At 40.8% G+C, this 27,662-nt stretch overlaps 2 protein-coding genes across 8 annotated transcripts; both read left to right on the forward strand.

Moving 5' to 3' along the window:
• Positions 1-197: 197 nt before the first annotated feature.
• On the forward strand, positions 198-3,623 carry LOC131109734 (sarcoplasmic reticulum histidine-rich calcium-binding protein). 3 transcript variants are annotated; one of them, XM_058062013.1, is made up of 6 exons: positions 198-817; positions 1,451-1,530; positions 1,603-1,674; positions 1,762-1,816; positions 3,162-3,198; positions 3,279-3,386. In XM_058062013.1, exons 1-6 carry the CDS (start codon positions 298-300, stop codon positions 3,298-3,300), a joined length of 786 nt encoding a protein of 261 aa, XP_057917996.1. In that variant the 5' UTR covers positions 198-297; the 3' UTR covers positions 3,301-3,386. The 3 variants fall into 3 exon arrangements, with proteins under 3 accessions (XP_057917996.1, XP_057917995.1, XP_057917997.1); XM_058062012.1 differs by lacking the exon at positions 1,762-1,816 and having other exon boundaries at positions 3,279-3,623; XM_058062014.1 differs by lacking the exon at positions 3,279-3,386 and having other exon boundaries at positions 3,162-3,202.
• A 6,297-nt stretch (positions 3,624-9,920) lies between these two features.
• On the forward strand, positions 9,921-26,151 carry LOC131109947 (carbonic anhydrase 15-like). 5 transcript variants are annotated; one of them, XM_058062522.1, is made up of 17 exons: positions 9,921-10,042; positions 10,560-10,619; positions 10,914-10,949; positions 11,024-11,200; positions 12,173-12,324; positions 12,407-12,496; positions 12,559-12,625; positions 12,896-13,059; positions 17,254-17,359; positions 17,434-17,463; positions 17,530-17,706; positions 17,899-18,047; positions 18,122-18,211; positions 22,827-22,871; positions 22,943-23,033; positions 23,099-23,262; positions 25,362-26,151. In XM_058062522.1, exons 2-17 carry the CDS (start codon positions 10,565-10,567, stop codon positions 25,518-25,520), a joined length of 1,752 nt encoding a protein of 583 aa, XP_057918505.1. In that variant the 5' UTR covers positions 9,921-10,042; positions 10,560-10,564; the 3' UTR covers positions 25,521-26,151. The 5 variants fall into 5 exon arrangements, with proteins under 5 accessions (XP_057918505.1, XP_057918507.1, XP_057918508.1 ...); XM_058062524.1 differs by having other exon boundaries at positions 10,917-10,949; XM_058062525.1 differs by having other exon boundaries at positions 9,990-10,042; positions 10,565-10,619; positions 10,917-10,949.
• The last annotated feature ends 1,511 nt before the right edge of the window (positions 26,152-27,662 follow it).

Here is a 27,662-nt window from a genome sequence, read left to right on the forward strand (position 1 = left end):
GTTTCGATTGGGTTCAACCTCAAGTTCTGTGATTTAAAAAAAAAAAATCATATTGCAACCTGACCCTATGTTGTCTCTACCATTTAAGCCTGCTAAAGCTGCCCCAGAAGCACCCTCCCTTAGCCAAACAGGCTAAAAGCAACAGTAGCATTCTTCCCGACATGTGCCGCTGTCAATCACTCACTCACCAACTCGTGTGTGTCCTCCGGCTCATAGCTGACTCGGGAGTCCTCTGACAGCTTCACCTCCTGCTCCTATTATACCCCAAATTTCCTCCTCCCGGTCTGAAGTCAAAAGATGGTACTTGTAAAAATCTGGGTGGCGGGTCTTGTTCTGATGTTACTGCTTTGCCCGTCACCAACGCAGCTGTCTGGTATGGCGGGGGCTCAGGATCGCTTGGAAAACGACAGGAGTGTTGACCTGTTTGCAGATGAAGATGGGGATGGTGCTGGGGAAGAGAAGGAGAAGGAGGAGGAAGGGGTAGCAGAGGAAGAATCAGATGATGGGGCTGAAAGTAATGAAGAGATTGAGGAGGAGGAGGAGGAGGAAAGTACTGTGGAAAAGGAGACTGTAGAAGAAGACCCCACTGAAGATGGGGAGTCTGACAAAGAGGCCGATGAGACTGAGAGTGAGGAACCTGAAGAAGATGCCAATAAGTCGGTGGCTGAGGAAGAGGAGGAGGCAGAATCAGTAGAGGAACTGATGCAAGATGTTGAGGATGAAGCAGAATCAGTGGAGGAGGAGCAAGCTGATGAGGATGATATGGATGAAGAGCAGGTCCCTGACAAGACTGAGGAGGAAGAGGAGAATGATGAAGGTGAACATGCTTGTTTCCATTTCGACCCTTCCATTTAAAAAGTCACTTTTAGTAATAAATGGTTTATAAAGGGCTTATAAAGTCATGATATGGTTAAGTAATATGTAAAAGTGTGCCAATTCTAGTAAGGCTTATTAGTCATTCATTGTCTACCGCTTATCCTCACGAGGGTCGTGGGGGTGCTGGAGCCTATCCCAGCTGTCTTCGGGCAAGAGGCGGGGTACACCCTGGACTGGTCGCCAGCCAATCACAGGGCACATATAGACAAACAACCATTCACACTCACATTCATACCTATGGACAATTTGGAGTCGCCAATTAACCTAGCATGTTTTTGGAATGTGGGAGGAAACCGGAGTACCCGGAGAAAACCCACGCATGCACGGGGAGAACATGCAAACTCCACACAGAGATGGCTGAGGGTGGAATTGAACCCAGGTCTCCTAGCTGTGAGGTCTGCGCGCTAACCACTAGACCACCGTGCAGCCCTCTGCCAGGAGCGGATTATCTAAAAACGATATACTAAACGATAAACGGTATAATTTAGTTGACCGTCTTACATCCCAACCATTTGTAGTGTTGCTATTCATCAATCAAGATGGTTCCCTCATGATTCTGCTGATGTTCTAACAGATAAAGACGACGACTTGGCAGAAACCGACACACGGCACTTCCATTCAGGCTCTTTGTGCAATGTTTGCTCCATCTGCAAGGTATACAAACATTCCGAATCATTTCAATCAGACGTCCGCAAAAAAAGGGCGACCTCTTCTTGTTGTGTGTAGCACTGTGCCAGCGAGTGTGACAAGTGTCCATGCGAGGAGGACGATGAGTCGTCTCACTGTGAAGGCTGTCAAGTATGCGTCTTCTCTTCCTTATACTAACGGGAGTGTTTGACACTATATGTACAGTACATGCATAATGACTTCCTGTCTTCCATGCAGGAATGCTCCCAGTGCTACCTTTGCCCGATACTGTGTGACACCATTTGCACACCAGGTACATGATTCATCAGGATTTTTGAAATATAGTTTGCAACAATGCATATAAATAGGTAATGGTTTTATTTCATTTGAACATGCATCAGATTACAATTGAATGCATCCCATAATCAGTTCACAGTTCCACATGTCCAAAAGGAGTAGGAAGAAGCAAAGCTTATTAAATCCTACCCCTCCATCTGGTACTTTTACAATCAGTAACTGTTACATTTGTTCACTTCCTGCTTTCCTAATATAGTTAAAGGTTTTTTTATTAATTATTTTTTTTTCAATTTTAATTTTATTTATAATTTTAATTAAATATTTAATATTTAATTAATTAATCATTTAGTTAATTAAGTAATTGATTTAATTAAATACATTTTAATATTTTATTTCATTTTATTTTTGTCACATACCGACGTACGAGGTGATATGAGCATCCAATGACATAATGGGTACCATAGTAAGTGTCAATATAGTGATATATATATATAGCACATCATGACAATCAGTAACTGTTACATTTGTTCACTTCCTGCTTTCCTAATATAGTTTAAGTTTTTTTTATTAATTTATTTTTTTCAATTTTAATTGTATTTGTAATTTTAGTTAATTAATGTTTTATTAATTAATTATTTAATTAATTAAGTAATTAATTTAATTTAATGCATTTTAATTTAATTTAATTTTTGTCACGTACCGAAGTACGAGGTGATATGACCATACAATGACATAATGGGTACCATAGTAAGTTTAAGTATTTGTGATTTTAGAAATAAGGAGTAGACGTAAGAGTAATAGATAATAGAGATATAAGAGTAATAGACCTAAATGATGTGAGGGATAAATGAACATTAAAGGTTACTTTTACCTTCATAATCTTAGTAACACGACAACGACATCAGTGCCATATTGTACGCTAACTGAAGAATGCATGCCAAGAGGCAAAACTGTGGCAACGTCAGCGTTTGAAAAATGATGAACGAGGGCAGAGATACCTGAGGTTCCACTGTTTACGACAAGAGTGCGCTGGTGTTTTCGGGAAACTACTGCAAATATGTTTGCTAGTTTTTATGAACTCACGGACCAGTCTGATGACATTCATAGGCTGGTATTGGCCCGGAGCTCAACACTTAGAAAGGTTTTAAAGCAGGCCGGGTGGTAGTTTGCTGTAAAATGTTTAGTTTTATTTTTTTAATAGGAGAGTGGGAATAAAAAAGGAGACTGTAATCACGTAGGCCTATTCAGATTTGTACAAATATTTGTAAAATTGCTTTTATCAGTCGGTCGGTCTATCTATGTATCTAAATATTGGTCTTTTGTTTTTTTTTATCCTAACAATAATGTGTTGTTCATTTCAGGAGGTCTTGTTGATGAGCTTTCCGCCTCCATCTTTCAGTAAGGCACCTCAAATCATTTACAAACACCTCTAAATACATAATACATAATAATTATAATTTATTCTTCTGGTTTTACAGGGCTGTGGCCTCTTTACTGTAAAGACTTTTTTTTTTTAAGCGTGGGACACAGTGCGTTCTCCCATCACTCAGAATGGGAGCTGTCCAGCTACAGGGGCTTCTGATCATGGAACACCAGCAAAAGGTCATGAAAATGCACATTTTTGTCTGTGAATGACACAAATGAAACTACCTATTGGCCATGTTCATTCCCGCTGGCTTCATCAGATATTTACGTTGTGGATTGTGTCCGCTTTTTGACATGTTTAGATGTTTTATTTCAAAATCACTGTTAATTGTGCTTGAAAAACAAATATTTGCCTTATGTATCAATGTAAAATAAAAATATATTTGCTGTTCATACTAGATCTAGTCTAATAAACGACACATACTAATTTGTGTGATACATTGATTTTCATTATATATTTTTTCAGATTTATTACATTTTCCTTAGGCCTGTTCCCATCGATGCTCGCTGCCCGATCCTGTAGGAGAAGTAAAGTCAAAAAAAGTGTCATATTACTAAAATAATGCTGTAATTTTCCAAGAATATTTATTATGGAATATATTTTAGCTAAATTCTAAAAGTACTGTACTTTTACATGAGGAGTTTATTTTACAAACAAAACATATTAACATTTAAATAAAACATATTTTAAAAAATTACAAAATTCCCCCAATTTTACATATTTTTGAAAGAATAGAATGATTTTTACAAAATGACCGGAATAAAATTTTAATGTGTGGGAAAAAAAAGTGTAATCCTATGGGAATCTAATATGAACCCAAACGTATGCCTGTTATGAGTGACTGTTCTTGTTGTTTAATGAGAACAAATTTTGACATTTACTCAGTAAAACTACAACTTCATTTGCATAATTTTAGGACTTTTTGGAATTCATAGAAATTTTTGTGAGAATATATATTAACAAACATATATTGTGGCGATGCATGCTTTTCATTAAACATGCATTAGTTGCTTATGTCGGCATTGGAAGGGTAAGGATGTGCCATGATGGAAAATCAGTTGGGCAGACCCTCGGTGCCATGGCTCCATTTCCCACACACCTGCATGTACTTCCTTGAAATTACGTTTCCTCAGACTTGGCTTGGATGTGAGCATCATTAAACAATCTGGCACCGAGTTAATCCTCAAGCTAAAGAAAGCGTGATTGAGAAGAGGGCGTCAGACAATGACAACACCCTCCATTTGTGTATGGAATGTAATGACGTTACCAAGACCAAAGGAGCGCGTTTTTTTTTGTTTTTGTTATTGCTCCCAGGGATGTAAACTTTATGTACAGTCAAATGCAAGAATCTGTAGCTGATGTAGCAATGCAGCAATGATTTATGACCATTACAAACAAACTTGGCAGAGCCGCTGAGCAGCTATACAGGAGACGATAAAAACAGCAGACACATCAATGGGAAGAAACATTGTCATTATAGCCTGGGAAAAAAAGCAACAATAAGAAAACACTGAAATATTGACACCAACATAACATTTGCTACCTCAATTTTACAGACACTAAAGAAGAGTTGCTGTCTTGTTTTATTTTGTGGTTCCATGATTATTATAATAATACATTTTATTTGTATAGCGCTTTTCTCAAAGTACAGTACTTAAAGACGCTTTACAGTAGAGAAAAAATAAATAAAAATAGAGTAAACGATGCATTAAAATACAATGTCCAAATAGTCATTCAAAGCTAAAACAAGTTAGAAAAAAGTTAAGTTAAGATAAAAAGTTCGACATTAAAAATGGATTTAAACAGGTGGGTTTTGAAGGTGGGATGGTCGGGGCAAGCACGGAGTGAATGGGGCAGCGATGGAGAAGGCTCTGTCTCCCCAGGTTCGGAGTTCGGTCTTACAGGGGAGTGCCAGGAGGTTAGAGTCTGAGGAGCGAAGGGGACGTGGGGGATTGTGTGGATGAAGGAGGTCTGTGAGGTATGGAGGGGTCAGATCGTGGAGAGCTTTGTAGATGATGAGAAGGACTTTGATATGGATACGTTGGGGGACGGGAAGCCCGTGGAGGTTTTTAAGGGCAGGGATGATGTGTTCACGGGAGCGGGTGGAGGTGAGGAGTAGTTTGTTGAGGGTTTTGGATGTTGTACCGGAAAGAATACTGATGCAGTAGTCGATTCTGGATGTGATAATTATAGGATATCACATGGTTTGTCTGGTATCAGGCCAGGTATCATGCCCCCAAGTGTCAGGCTCATACTGGCACGCGGGGGCATGATACTGGGCCTGATACCAGACAAACCATGTGATGATCTTATTATCACATACTATTTAATCATGAGCTTATTATCACGTACTATTTAATCAAAAGACCATTTTGTTTCCAGAAAATATTCAGTTTATTACATGTATTATATCTAAACAGTGTAAACACAACAATTGCTAAAATATTTCAACAATAATATTTTATCAACAGTCTTATCTTATCAATGTCTGACAATTAAAGTTCCATTAATCAAGTTTGGGTTTTTTGGTGACTGGAGAAGCACTAGGCACTAAGCACTCGTGTGCTGTTCTCTGATTGGTTGTTTCACGGGCACGATACCAGAGCAGCGCGCTCTGAGTGGACAGCTACGGGGGCTGATACTGGACATGGTTAAACTCTATATTTTATCAGTATCACTGCCCTGGGCTTTGACACAGTATCATTTGGGCCTTTTCCCGTATCATTCATGGGCGGTTTCTAGGGTACAGGGACAATTAATACTGTAGTATGTGATAAATGCATGGATCAGAGAATGAAAGTGATGGACGGAGTCGGGCTATGTTCTTAAAATGAAAAAAAAAATTATGATGATGATTGTCTCGGCACTCAAAAGCACCCAGTCCCAAGAAGCACAAGTTCACAGTGGCTATTTCCTGACTTGCTAATTGTCCACCATTTTCTGATACTGTACAGGTTTACTGTTGTTATTTTTGTTTGGCGTAGCTGGTGGCAAAACAGATTCCTAGTGGCCGCTCTTTCTGTGGAATGAGACAATCTTTGCGGGACAGGACATTGATGTAAGCGGACGCTATATGTGATGGCACCAACCCCTTCCACTGTTGTAGCCAACATGTACTTTTTTTTTTATATATATCTGACCGCTTTTACTCATGTTTTAACTGTGTATTAACCAATCAATGTTGTATTTTGGTGTGTCTTCTATTCTGTTTACTTGCTTTATTCTACTTCACTCTTCTGTAAAGTGTCTGAGTATTTTGAAAAGCGCTATACAAATAAAATGTATTATTATTATTATATTATTACATTAGAAGTGGAAATACAAGTACTGGACCAGGTTCGGGTATGTTGACGACACATGGGTTAAGGTCAAAACGAGGGGAGTAGATTTGTTTACTGGACACACCAACTGTCGTTTTTGAACTGCAAAGTGCAGGCATGGAAGGACACATTCTCAATAATGAGGTCTAGACAAAACCTACTCACACAGACCAGTACCTTGACTCCCATGAACCACTAGAACACCAGCTAGGTGTTATCAGAAGCAGAGAAGACACCTACCACCAATGGAAGACAGAGTGGAGTGTTTTGGGTGTGGTGCAATGGCCTTTAGATTGGAGAGACCAAGCAACACCAATACAAACTCATGGCACAATAATCATAAAGCAGGTTCAGACACTTCTCCCCCCAAAGATTGTTTAATTCCACAGTAGTGGTCACTAGTGAGCTGTTTTTCCACCAAGCAGGTGGAACCTGGAACCTGTTTTTATGCAGAACGGTCATTCACCAGCCACGCTAGGCCACAATAAACACAACAGCAACCCCCACTGTGACCACCCCCGGGGGGGGCAGGGGAAACTACACTTTTCAACTGAAGCTGCCTTCCACAAACCAGTTGCTACGATTCAACCTGAACTGGTTGACTGAGAATCGACACCGTGTCATTGTTTGAGACTGCAGGGCTTTTCAATGAATGTATTTGTTTTGTTCCAACATAGACTTCAGAAAAGTATATGTACTTTCTATTTTGTGTCACAAAAGTGTTAAGTACCTTTTTAACCTTCAGGAAAATAAATCATTTTTCAAAGTTAGACGTGATGTGAAAATGTAACATTCTTCCATTCATGTGGCCTCAAAGGTATTTACAAACTAAACAAGTGCTCACCTGCCAACAATGTCCGAAGGAACTTCTCAGGCCTGTGACTTACATAATTAATCGAGGAAAAATAGGCCTGTATGTATGTGAATGGACAGGTCTACTATGTGCGTGTGAGTCTGCGAAAAACTGCGAAAACTGGACTGACAAATGTGTGAATGGACAGGAAGATGTTTGCATTTTGTGTGTATTTACACAGTTATGTTAATTAAATGAATGTTTGTATTGTGTATGGAAATGTAAAGACAGACATTTATATTATGAGTGTATGTGAATGGGGCTGCACAGCGGTCAAGTGGTTAGCGCACAGACCTCACAGCTAGGAGAGCCGAGTTCAATTCCACCATCGGCCATCTCTGTCTGTGGAGTTTGCATGTTCTCCCCGTGCATGCGTGGGTTTTCTCCGGGTACTCCGGTTTCCTACCACATTCCAAAAACATGCTAGGTTAATTGGCGACTCCAAATTGTCCATAGGTATGAATGTGAGTGTGAATGGTTGTTTGTCTATATGTGCCCTGTGATTGGCTGGCCACCAGTCCAGGGTGTACCCCGCCTCTCGCCCGAAGACAGCTGGGATAGGTTCCAGCACCCACGCCGACCCTCGTGAGGAGAAGCAGTAGAAATTGAATTAATGAATGAATTAATGTAACATTTTCAGGGCTTCTTGGCTGGTTAGCGTGCAGGCCCCACAGCTAGTAGACCCTAGTTCGATTCCACCCTCGGTCATCTCTGTGTGGAGTTTGCATGTTCTCCCCGTGCATGCGTGGGTTTTCTCCAGGTACTCCGGTTTCCTCCCACATTCCAAAAACATGCTAGGTTAATTGGCCACTCCACATTGTCCATAGGTATGAATGTGAGTGTGAATGGTTGTTTGTCTATATGTGCCCTGTGATTGGCTGGCCACCAGTCCAGGGTGTGCCCCGCCTCTCGCCCGAAGACAGCTGGGATAGGCTCCAGTACCCTTGTGAGGATAAGTAGAAAATGAATGAATGTATGTGAATGGATGCACAGATGTGTGCCTTGTGTGTGTATCGGAATGGACAGCCAATTATGAAATGTGAATGGACAAACGTGTTTGTGTTATGTGCATGTAAATATGAAGACAGGTGTTTATATGTGCATGTGAGTGGACAAACACGTTTGTTTGTGTGTGTGTGTTTGAATGACAGACAGATGTTTGCATTAGGTGTGTATTTGTCAAGAAGCAAGGAGCATACACCTTCCCATCGTTAATAACACAGTGTGGCCCCATCTTGGCAATTGTTATTCATTCATTCATTTTCTACCGCTTATCTTCACGATACTGATACCAAACAACCATTCACACTCACATTCATACCTATGGACAATTTGGAGTCGCTAATTAACCTAGCATGTTTTTGGAATGTGGGAGGAAACCGGAGTACCCGGAGAAAACCCACGCATGCACGGGGAAAACATGCAAATTCCACACAGAGAAGGTCAAGGGTGGGATTGAACTCGTGTCTCCTTGCTGTGAGGTCTGCGCGCTAACCACTTGTCCGCCGTGCAGCCCAATTGTTCTTCAAAGAGATTTAAATGTTTTCTTTTCCAAAACATCGCACTCTCGGTTCACATAACCGCATGCAATGCGTGGTTTGTCAGTGGCTGTGATGAGACCCATCGGCATTAAGAGAAGGGCAAGCAAACCTGTTGAGTAGGTTCACTGACATCACTGATGAGTGTATAAACAGTCTGTGATTGACTGAACGTTCGTGCGACAAAGTACTCTGGAACTTTATCAGCAGAAAACATTTTCGGTCTCTCTGCAAAATTCCTAATGATATTCTGTAACCACTGTACAACAAAGCAGCTCTTCAATGTAAACAGTGAAACATTCACATTAAATTCATTTGAATGAGTTTACGCCCAGCACTTTCATGTCCTGAAATGATATCTTCTGGCCATAATCCCATGAGTTTCATTTTACCTCTCAGGTGTCAGTTTACCAAAGTACTTAAAGAGCAGTCAGTGTGTCTTTTGTTTAAACAGGATGCAATGCACTGGAACAGTCTGCCTTATGGGGATTGTGCTTTTGTTTATGCAGGCCCTTTGTGGCCGTATGTCTCAAAGGAAGTGGAGGATACCACTTCTTTTATTGTCAGCGTTAGAGCTCATTTAAAGTAAGTGAGGGTGTTGCACCTGTGAACTAATGCATTCAAATGTTAATATGATGATTTTTTATATTGTAAAACGGCACCTAATATTGTGATGCTACAGAATGTCATAGTGACACAAATGCATCACTGCAACTGAAATCATAACAACCAACTGAACCGTGTTGCCTTTGTATTAAATCTTATTCAACTGCATAATGTTGTGGTATAGTTAATGCTGCGTGAGCATGACAAATCCCTATCCGTCGTTATCTAAACTAACACTTAATTAAAAGCTTTGGCCAAAACAAACCACAATAAAACCACAGGTCATGTTACTTGTCTTCCCCCATCCAGGTTAACGTTGTCATTGTACACAGTGAGGGACCCCTCCCATCCAGCATCCCTCCCACTCTATATTATATCCTTGACATGTGATACAGCACATTTTACATTCTGATTTGGATTGTGTGTTAGTAATATATTATTATCAGTCCGTTTTTTTGTTTTGTTTTAATCAATAAGGACTTGAGGCCTGGGTGCTAAGGTAAGAATACTCCTCTCTTTACAGCCCTAAAGTTATGATAATGGCAAGGTTTATTTCATTTAATCACATGTTTACACTTGCACAATTCAACAATTCTTCCTGGGTTTACAAATAAAGAATGTATAATGATCGATAGCTTCTTGCTAAATAGCTAAATGACTTTTTTAGTTAATAATAAACAAATGAATTCCATATAGCTGTATGTTAGGCTGAACATATAACAAATAATAAACAATAATAAACAAATGAATTCCATATAGCTGTATGTTAGGCTGCACATATAACAAATAATAAACAATAATAAACAAATGAATTCCATATAGCTGTATGTTAGGCTGCACATACGTATAACTGTGTTTTTGTATCAAATGTAATGCAAATATGCAGTTAGATTTCACTGATGGATTGTGTGATTTAGTCAGAAAATTGGCTGCACAAACTAGAAGAATTAACACTGGATTGTATTTCTAATGCCTTGCAAAGAAATATTCTATTATTGAGTTATTTTCTTTCTTAGCGAAGATGAATCTCGCCTTTACTGTGCTGTGCTGGAGTTTGGGAGTGTTAATCAATAATGGTGAGTCATTTTACCACATTGTTGAGGTGTGCTGTACTTGAGATTTGAACCGAATTCGTCACAAAAGAAAGAGCAGTGTTGACATTTGCCACACACTTTGTCCTTACAGTGGTCATTATTTACAGGAGAAACATGGTCATCTTAATTACACTTTACAGTGACATAGTTTGCTTTGTTTTGATATATAACAGGTGCGCCCCACCTGTGTTAAACAAAGTAATAAAGGATATCATTAATTTTCTGTCAGGTCTGTATGGCATGCATTATATTTTGTCTCATTTTTTATTTCCAAAGCAGCTGCTGGGAGTGACTGGTGCTACACAGGTTGCGGTAAGTGCATGCCTGATTACCATAATAACTTGAAGAGCCACATTTGGTAAGTTTGCAGGCTCCTCCTTGAACAGATCACACGCCAAACCACTGGCATGAACTCCCTGACTCTTCCTGCGGGGGTCAAAGGCAATCGCCTGTAAATATATTGACCAGCCAGGTGGAGAAGAATGAATACCTGCACAACTTCACTTTTGTCAACTTCACATCCCAGGGTGCCTTCAAGTCCGTCATAAACACTGGACATACAGGTATACTATACCCTATAGAATTTAAAATATATCATCTGTTTGAATGGATGGTATTTCTCCGTTTGAAAAGAAAGGACAAGCTGAATTTCCTGGCTTGTTTACATTGAAATATACCTGCATTTTATGTGTTGTGTTATTGTATTTCTTTCTGTACGGCATACATAACCGGATATGACGTTTAAGTCTGCGCGACGTGCAGTGTGTTAGTTTTTACATTGCTCAGTCTTGATAAATATAGAAATATGTACTTTTAATTAGTCAGTAATAAAATAACCCCTTATACATCGCAAATATAATGCAAGCAGAAGTTTTGCTTTATTAATAATGTTTTCCGCTGTATTTTAGTGACTTTTCTACTTGCCGTTTGCTAGAACCTAGCTAGCATGATGCTGGCTCGTGAGCCACTCATGCTGCATTCCATTTGCATCGGAAGTCTGAAGTCAGAGTTGGGAATGATGTCACAGGTGAGGTTGCGACGTTCCAAAAAAAAAAAAAAAAAACAAGATTGCCAACTCCACAAAAGCTATTCTCGCGCTTAAATAAACAGGTCACGAAAACATGTCTTGCACTTGTACGCCATTGTTTGTGTTTACGTTTGCATTAACTACTTAAAAACTTAAAAAGACATTGGAATGCAATGTCTTCTCAAGCCAAGTCAGGGGTAGTGAGGATTTGGCGACTTTCCGATTTGGAAATTCGACCTCCGGTTTAAATTTCACACTCGAAACTCATAATTCCCGACTTCCGGGTCTAAATGGAATGACGCACAACTCAACCTACCACTAACACACCAGTTGATTTTAAGTAGCTAACCAAAGGGTCAAAGAACATTTGCTTCAACTCTGACTATTTTTATCATTGTTAAATTCAGACATTATGCTTTTATTTAATGACAAATAACGAAAAAAGTACTTTAAATGACCAGCCCTGCTGATTATTAATGAGTTTTTAATCTTGCTTCTTTTGTTTTAGCCAAACTCCTCATAAAAGACAATGAAGTTGAGATTAGTGGCGGTGGACTCAATCATACGTACTCCACAATCCAGCTCCATTTCCACTGGGGCGACACCCAACACCACCCCGGGTCGGAGCACACCATCGACGGACACAGATACCCGATGGAGGTACACGGGTGGTGGTCACCTCGGACCACGTGCCTCAGGAATGCGACGTGATTATTTCATTTATTTATTTATTTTTTTGCAGATGCACATTGTGAGTCTGATGAAAGGCCTCTCTGTGGAGCAGGCCCTCCAAAATCCAAGGGGGATCGCTGTTCTTGGCTTCTTCATAAATGTGCGTATGGATCAACAGAAAGGTTTTGCAACATGCATCATAATGATGACTCTCGTACTTAGGCCACTGAAGATGAAAATCTGTCAGGTCCTTGGAGCAACCTGACCTCTTATCTCCTTAAGGACACAGGTAACGAGACATTTTTGCCATTTTCACTGCTTCTGGTTAATCTGGTGGCCTGTCTTTTTAAAAATGCCAGGGATTTAATTAGTTATGTTAATTATGTCCAGGGTGGGATAGGCGTCACACTGATACACAGAAAATTGATGGATGTATTGATATCTAAAAATCCAGTGGTGTCCAATTATAATGATTATGTTATTAGTCAGTATGTTTGGAAAACTTGTCATATACTGTCCAACCCCCCCATGTACCTGTTTTTTTTGCATGTTTCCACAGACACTGAAATCAATGTGACACATGCCATCTCCATTGATGACCTCATTGGCAACGTGGATCTCTCAAAATTCTACCGCTACATGGGCTCACTGACCACCCCTTCCTGCAATGAAGTGGTGGCCTGGACCGTCTTTCATGAGCCTATTCCTGTCAACAAAAATCTGGTGAGTTAGCAATATGTCTTTAGTTGGGATCAGCATTAAAATGTGATATCGGTATCTGATTATTTTTCATTCATTCATTCATTTTCTACCGCTTTTCTTCACGAGGGTCACGCGGGGTGCTGGAGCCTATCCCAGCTGTCTTTGGGCGAGAGGCGGGGTACACCCTGGACTGGTCGCCAGCCAGCCAATCACAGGGCACATATAGACAAACAACCATTCACACTCACATTCATACCTATGGACAATTTGGAGTCGCCAATTAACCTAGCATGTTTTTGGAATGTGGGAGGAAACCGGAGTACCCGGAGAAAACCCACGCATGCACGGGGAGAACATGCAAACTCCACACAGAGATGGCCGATGGTGGAATTGAACTCGGCTCCCCTAGCTGTGAGGTCTTTTCGCTAACCACTTGACCGCCTTGCAGCCCCATTCACATACACACATAACATAAATAAATATTTGACAAGAAGCAGGGAGCATACACCTTCCCATCGTAAATAACATGGTGTGGCCCCATCTTGGCAATTGTTCTTTATTCATTCATTCATTTTCTACCGCTTATCCTCACGATACTGATACCAAACAACCATTCACACTCGCATTCATACCTATGGACAATTTGGAGTCACCAATTAACCTAGCATGTTTTTGGAATGTGGGAGGAAACCGGAGTACCCGGAGAAAACCCACGCATGCACGGGGAGAACATGCAAACTCCACACAGACATGGCCGAGGGTGGAATTGAACCCTGGTCTCCTAGCTGTGAGGTCTGCGCGCTAACCACTCGATCGCCGTGCCGCCCTGATTATTTTTCCTGATCATGAAAACAGATATTTAAAAAACAAAATGCTGTATACAACCCCCACATGAGATATGTCATGTTAAATATCGGCTGATATCGGTATCAGAAATTAAGAATTAGACAATATCACCATATCGTTTTTAGCAAATACACATCCTTCTGGTAGGCCTGTCAACAACAACAGCATAGCTACCGTGATAACACTTAATTATGTCCGTCCTCATTGAGATGGCTGTGTCGTCCAGCACAAGACGTGTGCGCCAGTCCTCAGGTAAAAAATTCCGACAGCAAACAAGCATCTTGTTGAGTCTTTGTAGCAAAATTGAGAGCTCGGTATCAATTCTTCCATCTGTGAATGACGCAGACTTGCGATTAGCGACACGTGTTAGTTTTTCATATTAGATGCTACAATAATAGCAGTACTGTACTGCAGCTTGGTTAATATACAAGTCAGTTTTGTTTTGTGACAGCTTTACTGTCTAAATAGTTTTTTCCCATGACACCTGTTGCTAGCTAGCGCATATGAACTCCTTTTCTCACGCCGGAATGCACAGAAAAGGGAAATATGTGTTTCAGATAAGGAGTATGAATGATGGGCAAAATTCAAAAAAAAAGTGCAGTTCCCCTTTTAAGTCTTTCAAAAGTAAAGAATTGATGTGTTTTTAAAGAGCAGCTCGTATGAGTGCAGTTTTCTTAGCGTTGTACATGCCAGTGTAACTCTTATTTGATTGACAACCCAGTGTGGGTGTTGACAGACACCCGGGAGCCTTTGTCACTCAAGAGGCCTTGTTAGCATTATCTCATTGACTTGCTTTAACTTTTTTTTTTTCCCCAGAATATGACATTGTGGAGGTAGCATTTTTAAACAAACAATTTTTAGGTGACACAGATTCCTGTTCTTTTTTGTGTTACTTGTATTTTCACTTTTTTGTTTAAAAAAGGTGACTTTAGTAACCCAACAGTATTGTTTTTTTTATTCAATAAATATGTTTATGTCATCATATTTGTGCTGAAAGAGGCTAAAAACATGTAAATATGCTAAGATGCTATATAAAGTGGATTCCTACACAGTAATGATTCAGTCCTGCAAATTTGTGGATTTTTGGTTTAAAAAAAAAAAAAAAATAAATAATTTTTTTTTCTGCTGAAAACACGTTATTCACATCTAAGTCGGTAATAGTTTTTAAATACATGATAATACAGGTAAAATGTACAGCATTTTACACACACCACTGTTACATATTTTTAAAAAGTTCACACTAAAGTCAACTGATGAGAAGATTACTGTATTGTTTTTCTTGACTGACTTGTTCCTGTGACAATGGGAGCAAAAAAACCAACAAACAAAACAATCAGATAATTGGAGTTGTCTAAGCGATGCCGACTCTCTTTTTCTTCAACGTGACGGCAGCCCCTAACCGTGTGTTCCACACATTCTCTTGCGTGTGTGGCTGATGGATGTCAACCGGTCAGATGCCAGCACTGTGGTATGTGTGTGATACTGCTGTGTAGTTTACAAACATGTGACATTTTGGATGCACAAAAGAAATGATTCCTTTGGATACGTGGCACTGCACAAATTAGAAATCATAATCAATTTATTACAATGTATGCGGTCCATTTGCCCTTTGCTGTGTAAATCACTCTTTCTGATTTTTTTCAAATACATTAGTATTGGGCTGCTCAGCGGAAGAATGGTTCGGTCCTCCTTATTGCCATTTTTTAAAAAATTCCAAATGTTTCAACTTTCTTCATAAATAGTAAATGTACTGCTCTTAATAATATGACGTATTTCCCATAATGTTTTGTCATTGTTCCCATAATATTATAGCTTTTTCTCTTCACTTAATTTTCCAAAAATGACAACTTTATTATTTTGTTTGTTTCTGACAATATTATGACTTACAAAAACCATATTTTTAAATTTAATGTTTCAACTTAATGCTACTAAAATGTTATTTTTCCCTATAATCCCTATATTTTTCCCATAATATAAAAAAAATATTTCATTATATTACTAACTTTTGTTTTAGAATATTTTTCTTTATTCTTGTAAAATTATTGTAGATTTTTCTTTTTTGTTGTTGTTTTCTTGTTAAATTATATTATTACAATGTGTCCTGTGGCCTAATAAATAAACAGGCGCAGTCCCCCGGACCGCACTTTGGACACCCTGGTATAGCGTGCACACATAGCAGCCTGGCAGCATTTTATTTGACTGTTACCTACCTAAGGCTGCACGGCGAGTTCAATTCCACCCTTGGCCATCTGTGTGTGGAGTTTGCATGTTCTCCCCGTGCATGCATGGGTTTTCTCCAGGTACTCCGGTTTCCTCCCACATTCCAAAAACATGCTAGGTTAATTAGCAACTCCAAATTGTCCATAGGTATGAATGTGAGTGTGAATGGTTGTTTGTCTATATGTGCCCTGTGATTGGCTGGCGACCAGTCCAGGGTGTACCCCGCCTCTTGCCCGAAGACAGCTGGGATAGGCTCCAGCACCCCCACGACCCTCGTGAGGATAAGCGGTAGAAAATGAATGAATGGCTGCACGAGTGGTTAGCGCGCAGGCGACACAGCTAGGAGACCGGAGTTCGATTCTACCTTCGGCCATCTCTGCGTGGTGTTTGCATGTTCTCCCCGTGCATGTGTGGGTTTTCTCCGGGTACTCCGGTTTCCTCCCACATTCCAAAAACATGCTAGGTTAATTGGCGACCCCAAATGGCGACTATTTTGCAGCGATATATTAATGTCACACATGCACAAGCCTTAGACCCATGTATACCATTATACTACCACCACGCCACAGATGACAGCTTTGTCATAAAGGGAACAACAAAAGGCTTCACTACACACCTTAAAATAAAGCTTCAGCATTTTGCTATACCATTTATCCAATAAAGTTGGGTTCGGCAGCTATATGCATTGTATTAAATATAAATTTCCAAGGCTGCACGGTGTTCGAGTGGTTAGTGCTCAGGCCTCACAGCAAGGAGACCGGAGTTCGATTCCACCTTCGGCCATCTCTGTGTGGAGTTTGCATGTTCTCCCCGTGCATGCGTGGGTTTTCTCCGGGTACTCCGGTTTCCTCCCACATTCCAAAAACATGCTAGGTTAATTGGTGACTCCAAATTGTCCATAGGTATGAATGTGAGTGTGAATGGTTGTTTGTCTATATGTGTCCTGTGATTGGCTGGCCACCAGTCCAGGGTGTACCCCGCCTCTTGCCTGAAGACAGCTGGGATAGGCTCCAGCACCCCTGCGACCCTTGTGAGGATAAGCGGTAGAAAATGAATGAATGAATGAACATTAGTATTAGTATACTAGTATGCATCTAATTACAAGCCCTAATTACTCACATTCACACCAATGGATTTTTTTCTCTTCAGGTTGAACAGTTTCCCATCAAGACGGGCCTCACCAATGTTTATCGTCCAGTACAAGAAATCCACGGGCGCAAAGTGTATTCGTCCCCCAGTGTTGTTCTTCCTCCCAGTGGGTGGCAAGGACAAACATACACGTGACATTTTACTTAGTTTCTTCTTCTTTGACTGTTTTTATCTTTCCAGGTAATGAATGGTGCTATGACGATCACTGTGGTATGCTATCATCAAAGCTAATCTTCTACTGGACATTAGTTATGTGTTCATGATGCCTCTTTATAGAGTTCAGTCCTTCCAAGTGGAGCCTTCTGCCCGACTCGCACTGCGATGGCGAGCGTCAGTCACCCATCAACATCGAGGCACAAAAGGCTGTGGAGGATGAACACCTCGACGGCTTCAGTTTTACAAAGTTTGACGACAAACACGTCATCAAGTACATCACAAACACGGGCCATACAGGTTGGGAAAAGTCTCCTCTCGCAGGGGTCATCTCTAGTATTTTGTAGATCTTATTTAGCTCCATGAAAAGGGCAAACTATAGATATCATTTGTAGCACCTCCTTTGGGATTGATGTCAAAATGATTAATTTGATACAGATATTAGAAAAATTGTACAATCATCTGACTATCTGTGTGTTTGCTCCCTTTTAGTCAAGTGTGTCTTGAACGAGGGGATGGTGGAGGTGTCCGGGGGCGGCCTTGGTCACGTCTATTCTACTCTCCAGCTCCACTTCCACTGGGGATCCTCATCACAGGGCGGCTCAGAGCACACAATGGATTCCAAAAGATTCCACATGGAGGTATTAGAATTCCCGTTCAGGAATGTTGCTTGTTTCATGAGATTTCACTGACCGTAATGAATTGTTTATTTGAGGTGCACATTGTGAACAAGAGGAAGGATTTAACCTTGGAGGAGGCGGTTATCACCCCAAATGGCCTGGCTGTGATGGGATTCTTGATTGAGGTAACAATGGGGATATCATAGGGCATTCATTCATTCCTTCATGCTGGAGCCTATCACAGCTGTCTTCGGGCGAGAGGCGGGGTACACCCTGGACTGGTGGCCAGCCAATCACAGGGCACATATAGACAAACAACCATTCACACTCACATTCATACCTATGGACAATTTGGAGTCGCCAATTAACCTAGCATGTTTTTGGAATGTGGGAGGAAACCGGAGTACCTGGGGAAAACCCACACATGCACGGGGAGAACATGCAAACGCCACACAGAGATGCCCGAGGGTGGAATCGAACTAAGGTCTACTAGCTGTGGGGCCTGCGCGCTAACCACTCGATCACCGTGCAGCCAAGAAGCCCTGTAAATGTTACATTAATTAATTAATTCATTCATTTTTTACCGCTTATCCTCACAAGGGTCGGGGAGGGGGTGTGCTGGAGCCTATCACAGCTGTCTTCGGGCGAGAGGCGGGGTACACCCTGGACTGGTGGCCAGCCAATCACAGGGCACATATAGACAAACAACCATTCACACTCACATTCATACCTATGAGATGGCAAAGTGTGGAATTGAACTTGGGTCTCTTAGCTGTGAGGCCCGTGCAGTGCGTCTCAATTATTTTCTGTTATGAAATGATTTTCGCTGCCCCCCCCCGCCAATTTAATAATAATACTACTAGCAAATAATACTAGCGAAATTGATTATATTTATTAATTTATCTGTACTGTACAGACAGTGGAAGTATATTCCACAGTCAAATTGCATGTTGAGTACTATAGATTTGTACATGTTGGTAGGTCTGCATTGAAATGAAAGTCTCTCGCTGACAGTCCCCCCAGGCGGGGCCCCGTCCCACTACGTGAGAAGGACTGTCATAGGGTAATGTAAAGTTAATCTTTATCAATCTACAGTATACTCTACTGTATATTTCCATACAGCTCTTTGATGATTTGAAATATGCTGATAATCACAATAGTCAGTCATAATATTCAGGGCATCTTACCTCCAAGTCCCACGCCTCAGTCAGTGCAATGCCACTGAGTCATGATCCGAAACCATAATCTCTCGATCTGCCGATGTAATCTTAGAACAGAATGTAGCTCTATCGAACATGCACAAAGATTGGCATGGAGGTGGAATTGTGCAACAAATGTATTATTTTGAACTTTGAACACAAAATCCTGTGTCACAGGGGTGTCAAACACGTTTTCATGTGACAGAGGGCCGCTTGTAACAGTGACTATACTGCATATGAATATGAGTGTAAAATCACCTTGTGATATTATTGTAATAATTAGAATTGCCCATGCATTTGATTGTTATATATTTATTTGTTTAAAAGCATAAGCATATTTTCAAATATATATTTTTGTTAACAAAAAATTACGATGATAATGTTTATAAATATGCGATGGTATACAGTAGAATTTTCAGGCAAACTTCTACATTGACCAAGTTATTTATTGATCCTCATGAGGGGTGCGGGGTGCTGGAGCCTATCCCAGCTGACTACAGGCGAGAGGCAGCGTACACCCTGGACTGGTCCCCAGCCAATCACAGGGCACATATAGACAAACAACCATTCACACTCACATTCATACCTATGGACAATTTGGAGTCGCCAATTAACCTAGCATGTTTTTGGAATGTGGGAGGAAACCGGAGTACCCGGAAAAAAAACACACATGCACGGGGAGAACATGCAAACTCCACACAGAGATGCCTGAGGGTGGAATCAAACTCGGGTGTCTGAGGCTGCTATGTGTGCACTCTATACCAGGGTGTCCAAAGTGCGGTCCCGGGGGACTGCGTCTGTTTATTTATTGGGCCACAAGACACATTGTAATAATATAATTTAATAAGAAAACAACAAAAAAAGAAAAAATCTACAATAATTTTACAAGAATAAAGTCAAAATATTCTAAAACAAAAGTTGTAATATAATAAAAAAAATTTTTTTAATATTATGAGGGAAAAATAACATTTTAGTAGCATAAAATTGAAACGTTAAATTCAAAAATATGTTTTTTGTAAGTCATGATACTGTGAGAAACAAACAAAATAATAAAGTTGTCATTTTTGGAAAATTAAATAAACCAAAAAAAAAAGACATAACATTATGGGAAATACGTCATAATATTACGAGCAGTACATTTACATAGACTATTTTAAGATAGTTTAAGATAGAAGTTTGGAAATTTAAACAATGGCAAAAAGGAGGACCAAAGTTCATACTACTAATATGCTTTTTCAAATGTCATGAAAACAGTGTAATTTTACCAGGATCTATGCAAATATTTATCATTTCAGGGGCAATATATTAAGGTTATTTGAATAAAATACGTCATAAATCTCAAGGTTGTGTGCAGGGTAAATCTGCATTATTTTCCTCTTTACCGAAACTCTCAACTTCAGTAGTTTCTTGTCCAACCACACCTACTTTGTTGTGAAGGGTCAGGGGTCAAGGGGTAGCTCCAGCCCTCCTCAGAACTGCATAGACAGCCTCAACCGGTTCCGTGCTCATGGTTGTCAGCAAACAGTAAGAATTGGATATACAGTAATTGGAGAATCCAACGTCAAACTGTGCTGTGTTCATGAAACAGCTGTGTACAAAGTGGGACGAATAGTAGGAGCAGCAGTGAATGTGAAGTAGGCGTTAAGCTGCGTTCCAGTGATTTAAATTGGTTGTCATCAGGTGTGAAGCGTGTGTAAACCCTGCGAGACTGCGTGTCGTTGCGCAATTTTGACATTTTCAAAATTGATGGCACGCCTAATTTCTGTGAATGTGAATGCAGCCCGAACGCATCGCAATTTAGGCCTAACCAAATGTGGGTGGTGTGTATCAAAGCATGTCCCATTCACATTGATAGGTTAACTTTTTCTCCACCTATTAGAGCAAGTCTGGGGGAAGCCTCTTGAAAAAACAAGTGATCTTAATGCAAAGTCTTCCAGTCCGCAACTGTGCTTCCTTTTTCTAGTTTCTGCCGCCTTCCTGCTTTTTCCATATTCTCTTTCTGCAGCTGAGATCATTTAGACTTGCCTTTCTTTTCTGCAATGAGAGCTTCTTCCACTGATGCAGGAAGTGGTGATGACCATGCATACCGGTGGCAACAATGCACACCACGCATACTATTGTTGTGCACTAGATGTAAAGAATACGTGCAATTATAAGCACAGCATAACTCTTCAGGTTAAGCTATCCGTGTTTAACAAATGACAGGACACAACCACTTCGGCCATTGATGCACCGAAAAGGAATTCATACAAGTAAATGGAATGCTAATGAGGGTGGCCACACCCAAACCATGGCTGTTGGCTGGCAGAGGCCCCATTCCATTTCTCTTTCATTTGCACCACAACTGCCTATACCTTTTAGAGAAGAAATACTGTACGTACTGTAGATCCTACACCGTCCACCTCAGATTAGAGCATGAACTGATGACGCTTACTGGGATGAGACAACCTGAACGGTCCAGTTGCAATCGATTCAAGGTCCTAAGAACACAATGACTTGGATGAATGAGGATATTCACATTCATTCATTTTTTACCGCTTATCCTCACGAGGTGCTGGAGTCTATCCCAGCTGTCTTCGAACGAGAGGCAGGGTACACCCTGGATTGGTTGCCAGCAAGCCAATCACAGGGCACATATAGAAAAACAACCATTCACACTCACATTCATACCTATGGACAATTTGGAGTCGCCAATTAACCTAGCATGTTTTTGGAATGTGGGAGGAAACCGGAGTACCCGGGGAAAACCCACGCATGCACGGGGAGAACATGCAAACTCCACACAGACATGGCCGAGGGTGGAATTGAACTCGGGTCTCCTAGCTGAGGATATTCACAGACATGTCCATACATGAAGAATCATTTTGTGTGGTAAAATGTACCTTGGCACTATTCCTGTGACAAAGGTAACCAAAATTTAAGCTTAATTGATATCATTTCTACTGTATTGTCTTCATTAGCCATGCTTACATGAGGAGATTTTCCTCTTTCCGAATGACGTACCAGAAAACAGTGTATACATGGAAAGGAATAATCCAATCTCCTGTCTACATGCACCGCTATAATCAAACGGAATAGTCAACAGGGCATGCACAGTAAAACGTAAACATCACGTGATTCATCGAAGCTGTTCAGTCTTGCATTTACATTCAGTTCTTTTAAAGTTTGTATCAAAAACAAACTTTCCACTGAAGTCCAGTGATGACTGCTCGCCGCCATTTTCGAAACCTGAGAGACGTCTGCGTGTTACGTCACAGCTGAGCATGCGCTGAAAGAACGCAGTCTGACAACTTTCCGATTGAGCGGGTACAAGATACCTCAATCGAATTGGGGAAAGGAATATTCCACCCGTGTGAATCCGATTATATATTCATTCGGATTGGCACTTTTCTTTCGGAATGAGGTGTATACAAAGGTTAGATTTTTTCCAAATTGAATTGGAATATTTGGGTCCATGTAAATGTGGCTATTGACCTTAATAAAACAAGGAAGCCAGTAGGGATGGTGGTAAATATGACATCAATAAATCGTTATGCCATTGGTAAAGTTGTGTAATGTGTATCCTATAAGTGCCAATTGTGCCATGGACTTTGCTTTCTAGGCTGCTGTCCCCGACAGAAGTAGCAGCGCTACCGAAAGTGACGATGTAAGTCCAGTATCATTTCCACTCTTCCTGAAAGCTGATGATCACTGAACTAACTAAATTGTTCACTGTAGTCGCACGATACCTCCGATGACTCCGACTCTGATTCAGCCACCGAAGCCTGGAAAAAACTTAGCGTCTACCTGGCTGCAATACAAAGCGTCGGTGTGTATAATATATCTTTTATATGCAGCAGGCAGGTTAAAAGTAGAACATGTGGTGTGACGCAGGTTCACGGGTGGAGGTCACGAAGGAACTTTCCCTCGCCGAGCTGCTTGGCGACATGGACTTCACCTCTTACTACCGCTACAATGGCTCGTTGACCACTCCCTCATGTAACGAAGCAGTGGTTTGGACGGTGTTCAAAAAGACAGTCAAAGTGGACCAGAGCCAGGTAATTACATAATGACTACTGTAATGGCGTCGGTGGAACAATAAGCACCAAAAGGCAAAGCGTTGTTTTTTTTCAATTTTCCATTCCATGTAATCAGGTGTTTAATGGTATAATTATTAGATTAACGTTATGGCACACCACCTCCCTCTTCTTAGAACACTGCAGGAATGCTTTTGCGCACACATTAGGGTTGGTGTCACTCCGGTCAATCTGGTTGTGACACACCCACAGGCCGATGGCATGAGGCACGGCGTGCCTGTCCTATCTAGTCTGGTGTGCCTCCCACCGAGTCTTTGACCATGAAGTCATGAAGCCTGCTGAGATGACAGGCGAAACGTCTTCTAAGACAACCAGAAGAGTCTTGTATAGTCATGTATTATGTACAGTAACAGACAGTCACCACATCAAATTAAAAGCAAAAAAAAAATAACGAATACAGACCCACCATCCACCAGTACTAGCCTAGAGAGAAGATTTTTTTGATGTGTGGTAAAAGGCATTCTGGTAGCATGGATTAACTTTTACAATGACAAAGAAGCTCATTAGATAGATAGATGGATAGATAAAGTAGTATAGTAAAATAAAATTCATTCATTTTCTACCACTTATCCTCACGAGGGTCGCGGGGATGCTGGAGCCTATCCCAGCTGTCTTCCGCCGAGAGGCGGGGTACACCCTGGACTGGTGGCCGGCCAATCACAGGGCACATATAGACAAACAACCATTCACACTCACATTCATACCTATGGACAATTTGGAGTCGCCAATTAACCTAGCATGTTTTTGGAATGTGGGAGGAAACCGGAGTACCCGGAGAAAACCCACGCATGCACGGGAGAACATGCAAACTCCACACAGAGATGGCCGAGGGTGGAATCAAACTAAGGTTTACTAGCTGTGGGGCCTGCACGCTAACCACTCGATCACCGTGCAGCCAAGAAGCCCTTTAAATGTTACATTAATTAATTAATTCATTCATTTTTTACCGCTTATCCTCACAAGGGTCGGGGAGGGAGTGCTGGAGCCTATCCCAGCTGTCTTTGGGCGAGAGGCGGGGTACACCCTGGACTGGTGGCCAGCCAATCACAGGGCACATATAGACAAACAACCATTCACACTCACATTCATACCTATGGACAATTTGGAGTCACCAATTAACCTAGCATGTTTTTGGAATGTGGGAGGAAACCGGAGTACCCGGAGAAAACCCACGCATGCACGGGGAGAACATGCAAACTCCACACAGAGATGGCCGAGGGTGGAATCGAACTCGGGTCTCCTAGCTGCGAGGCCCGTGCAGTGTATCTCAATTATTTTCTGTTATGAAATGATTTTCGCTGCCCCCCCCTCTTCATTTATCTGTACTGTACAGACTGAAATTCAAACTGAAACCAGGAAAATGCAACAAATGGAGAGTATAATTGCATGTTGACTACTATAGATGTAGGTCTGCATTGAAATGAAAGTTGCTGACAGTCCCCTCAGGGGAGGGGGGAATTGAACCCTGTGAGGTCTGCATGCTAACCACTGGACCGCCGTGCAGCCGTAAAATAATAAAATAAAAAAAGGTACAAATAGCAAGTACAGTAGAGCAAGAATATCAAAAATATAATAGCAAAGCAAGTAAAATACAATGCAAAAACCTCCATCTTGGGCTGTTGTGCAAGAGATGTTGTACAGCATATACATGTAATGTTGATTTCGTGCAGTGGCAGTTCGAAGTATTATAGCTCATTAAAGTCATTAAAACGTAATTTTATGCATCCCTGCATTGTATTAGCATTTGAGACCAAATATGAGGTGAAAGAAAAACAGTAAAAATACAGTATAGTCGTTAATCTGTGCAACGTGGGGGAAAGTTAGCAATGGGCCGCTCACAACAACAACAACATGTACATATAAACTATGGGATTTGTAACTTCCTTGCACCCGAAAGCTTCCTGCCTAGTTTAGCCCCGCCCACGGACCGGTACCGGTTGGGGACGCTCGGTGCAAGTTATTAAACACAACAGCTTTTGCCAATGTTGTCGTGGCACACATTCTTTCTTAAAAGTAGGCTGACATGTTGTATTTGTGTACTTTATCAACCCCACTTCCAGTTGTCGATGTTCCCAAACTGGACGGGCTATCACAACGTGTTTCGACCAACGCAGGCTCTTCACGGCAGGACAATCTACACCACGGCGGGATGCAGTGGACCGGCACCCACTGTGTTCTCTGTGCTTTTCCTCTATTTCTGTCTTACTTTCTTGCACTAACACACCCCAGTAATTATTATTATTATTATTATTATTACCCAGCCTGCACTTTTCCTCATTGTAGATTATTGCAAAACCTTAAAGGGGGCGGATATTAAATACATTGTTTCTTTGCCAGGCATATTATTAATCTAGTCGTTTCTGAGCACAACAGCAGTTATTGCACCTAGTGTTTGTTTGCTTAATGACTCGGTCATATACTAAAGTGGAGGCTTACCGGAAGGTTGTGTATTGTATATATGTGATAAAAAATACTTCCTCATTGAACTTTGACCAGACTATATAAATAAAGTGTAACAGCTACCATGTTGGTAATTGCACCATTGTTTAGAAACTATAGAACATGAAGTACAGGAGTGGTCTCCAAAGTTGTTAATACATGCAAATACTGTATATATCTAATCCTGTCCTGTCATTTTACTTTATATATTTCAGACATAATTGCTAATGGTGATTAATCATGATTAATTAATGTAAAAACTGGCTGAGATGTTGTTATATCTTCGCCTTTCCTAGGTTTGTCACAATTTTGCTGTTTGTTTTTAGTCCTACAATGCATTGTGGGCCGTCCAACAGTATCCTGTAAAGATCATTCATTTGGCAAACTCAAATAAGAATCTTACACAAACTAGTCTGTTTGCTGCATCAGTAAGTTCTGTTCTGGCGAAGAAAGACGAAATGATGTTGAGAAGCTGTTGGTGTGGATACCCTCCTCTCTTGCCACTCTTCACTGTCTTCAATTAAGGTAAGATGTTCATTTATCCATTTCATTCATTATTATAATTATTTCACATCGTTTTATGCCTGTTAAAACTATAATTATTCTTTATAAAATGTATTTTTTGTAAATATTGGAACAAAATTACCTTATCTCCTATGTTTACATTATATATAAATATATAAAATGTATGGGTTTTATATTCTGAAATGAGTATTTAACATTCTCATGATGTTTTCCTGCAACTTCCTAGTTGTCTACAGCAGCAGGGAGTGGCAACGTCTTTAAAATCCATCCAGGCTTTAGAAGTATTGTGTAGTGGATTTTATCACCTTTTAGACTTGCTTTTGTGTGAAGGCATTGTGCTTAACTAGGCCAGCAGACGTGTGAATGGTACAACTACTCTTGCTACTTTTCAGTTCCTCTTGTTTTTTCCTACATTTACTGGAGAGGGATGGGGCCGCAGGGTGGCCTAGTGGGGAGCATGTTGGCCACACAGTCAGGAGATCTGAGTTTGAATCTCTGCTGGGCATCACCTGTATCTGTGGGTATTCCGGCTTCCTCCCACATTCCAAAAACATGCATGTTAGGTTAATTGATGACTCTAAATTGGCGACGCTTAGTGAGGAAGTAGTAGAAAATGAATGGAGAAGGATACTTCAAGTACGCAATTCAAAAAACAGCAACACCTGGTTATAGCATGTTTTGTTGTTGTTCTAAGCATAAGGATCCTCTTTAGATGCGTGATTGACACCCTGAAACTGTATTTGATTGTTCCAAATGCCACCTGACAAAAGAGCTGGAGGGACACAATAAAGGATGAATCTGCTGTCTGGTGCGGTGAAGTGTCTCAGAAACAGGCCTGACCGGGTATCTCTTACTAAATGTTCTCAGGTATTAATTGGTAGGGGCGTCATGAGATCATGAGATGAACATGAGATCAGGTCTCGCTTTGAGAAATAAGAGGTAGAGGTCTATCACACTGTGAACTGTGGCATCACTTCTGTGAATGATCATAAGTGTTATTTGGTAGTGACAGTGATTTCCATTGACACTAGACTTAAATAGGACGGCCAACTCGGCATCCACTTCCGTAGTATGCCCTGTGAGTGTGTGGCCGCCATGATGGTGAGCAGAATCCAGACACATTGCATTGTAAACACATAACAAAAACATGGATGTGTGGGAAAAAAAAACTTTATAAAAAAAACTTTTTAACACTGGTTGTTGTAAATCAACAGGACCGTGGACAATATTTACAAAGTGTAAATTGTGTATCATACAGTACTTCCGGTTCAATATACATATAAATATTATTTTGTATGTTGATTAAGTGGTTTCAAAAAACATGCTAGGTTAATTGGCTACTCCAAATTGTCCATAGGTATGAATGTGAGTGTGAATGGTTGTTTGTCTATATGTGC

This window comes from Doryrhamphus excisus, chromosome 22 (genome assembly GCF_030265055.1).
Source record: "Doryrhamphus excisus isolate RoL2022-K1 chromosome 22, RoL_Dexc_1.0, whole genome shotgun sequence".
NCBI classification, from domain to species: domain Eukaryota; kingdom Metazoa; phylum Chordata; class Actinopteri; order Syngnathiformes; family Syngnathidae; genus Doryrhamphus; species Doryrhamphus excisus.

Bases quoted from the DNA above. Each gene is read 5' to 3' on its own strand.
- LOC131109734 (XM_058062012.1), top strand. From the start codon at position 298: ATGGTACTTGTAAAAATCTGGGTGGCGGGTCTTGTTCTGATGTTACTG. The intron at 1,531-1,602 runs GTATACAAACAT...TGTTGTGTGTAG, and splicing joins ATGTTTGCTCCATCTGCAAG to CACTGTGCCAGCGAGTGTGA. The intron at 3,199-3,278 runs GTAAGGCACCTC...CTGGTTTTACAG, and splicing joins CTTTCCGCCTCCATCTTTCA to GGCTGTGGCCTCTTTACTGT.
- LOC131109947 (XM_058062522.1), top strand. From the start codon at position 10,565: ATGAATCTCGCCTTTACTGTGCTGTGCTGGAGTTTGGGAGTGTTAATC. The intron at 18,212-22,826 runs GTAACAATGGGG...TTTGCTTTCTAG, and splicing joins TGATGGGATTCTTGATTGAG to GCTGCTGTCCCCGACAGAAG. The intron at 23,034-23,098 runs GTGTGTATAATA...GGTGTGACGCAG, and splicing joins GGCTGCAATACAAAGCGTCG to GTTCACGGGTGGAGGTCACG.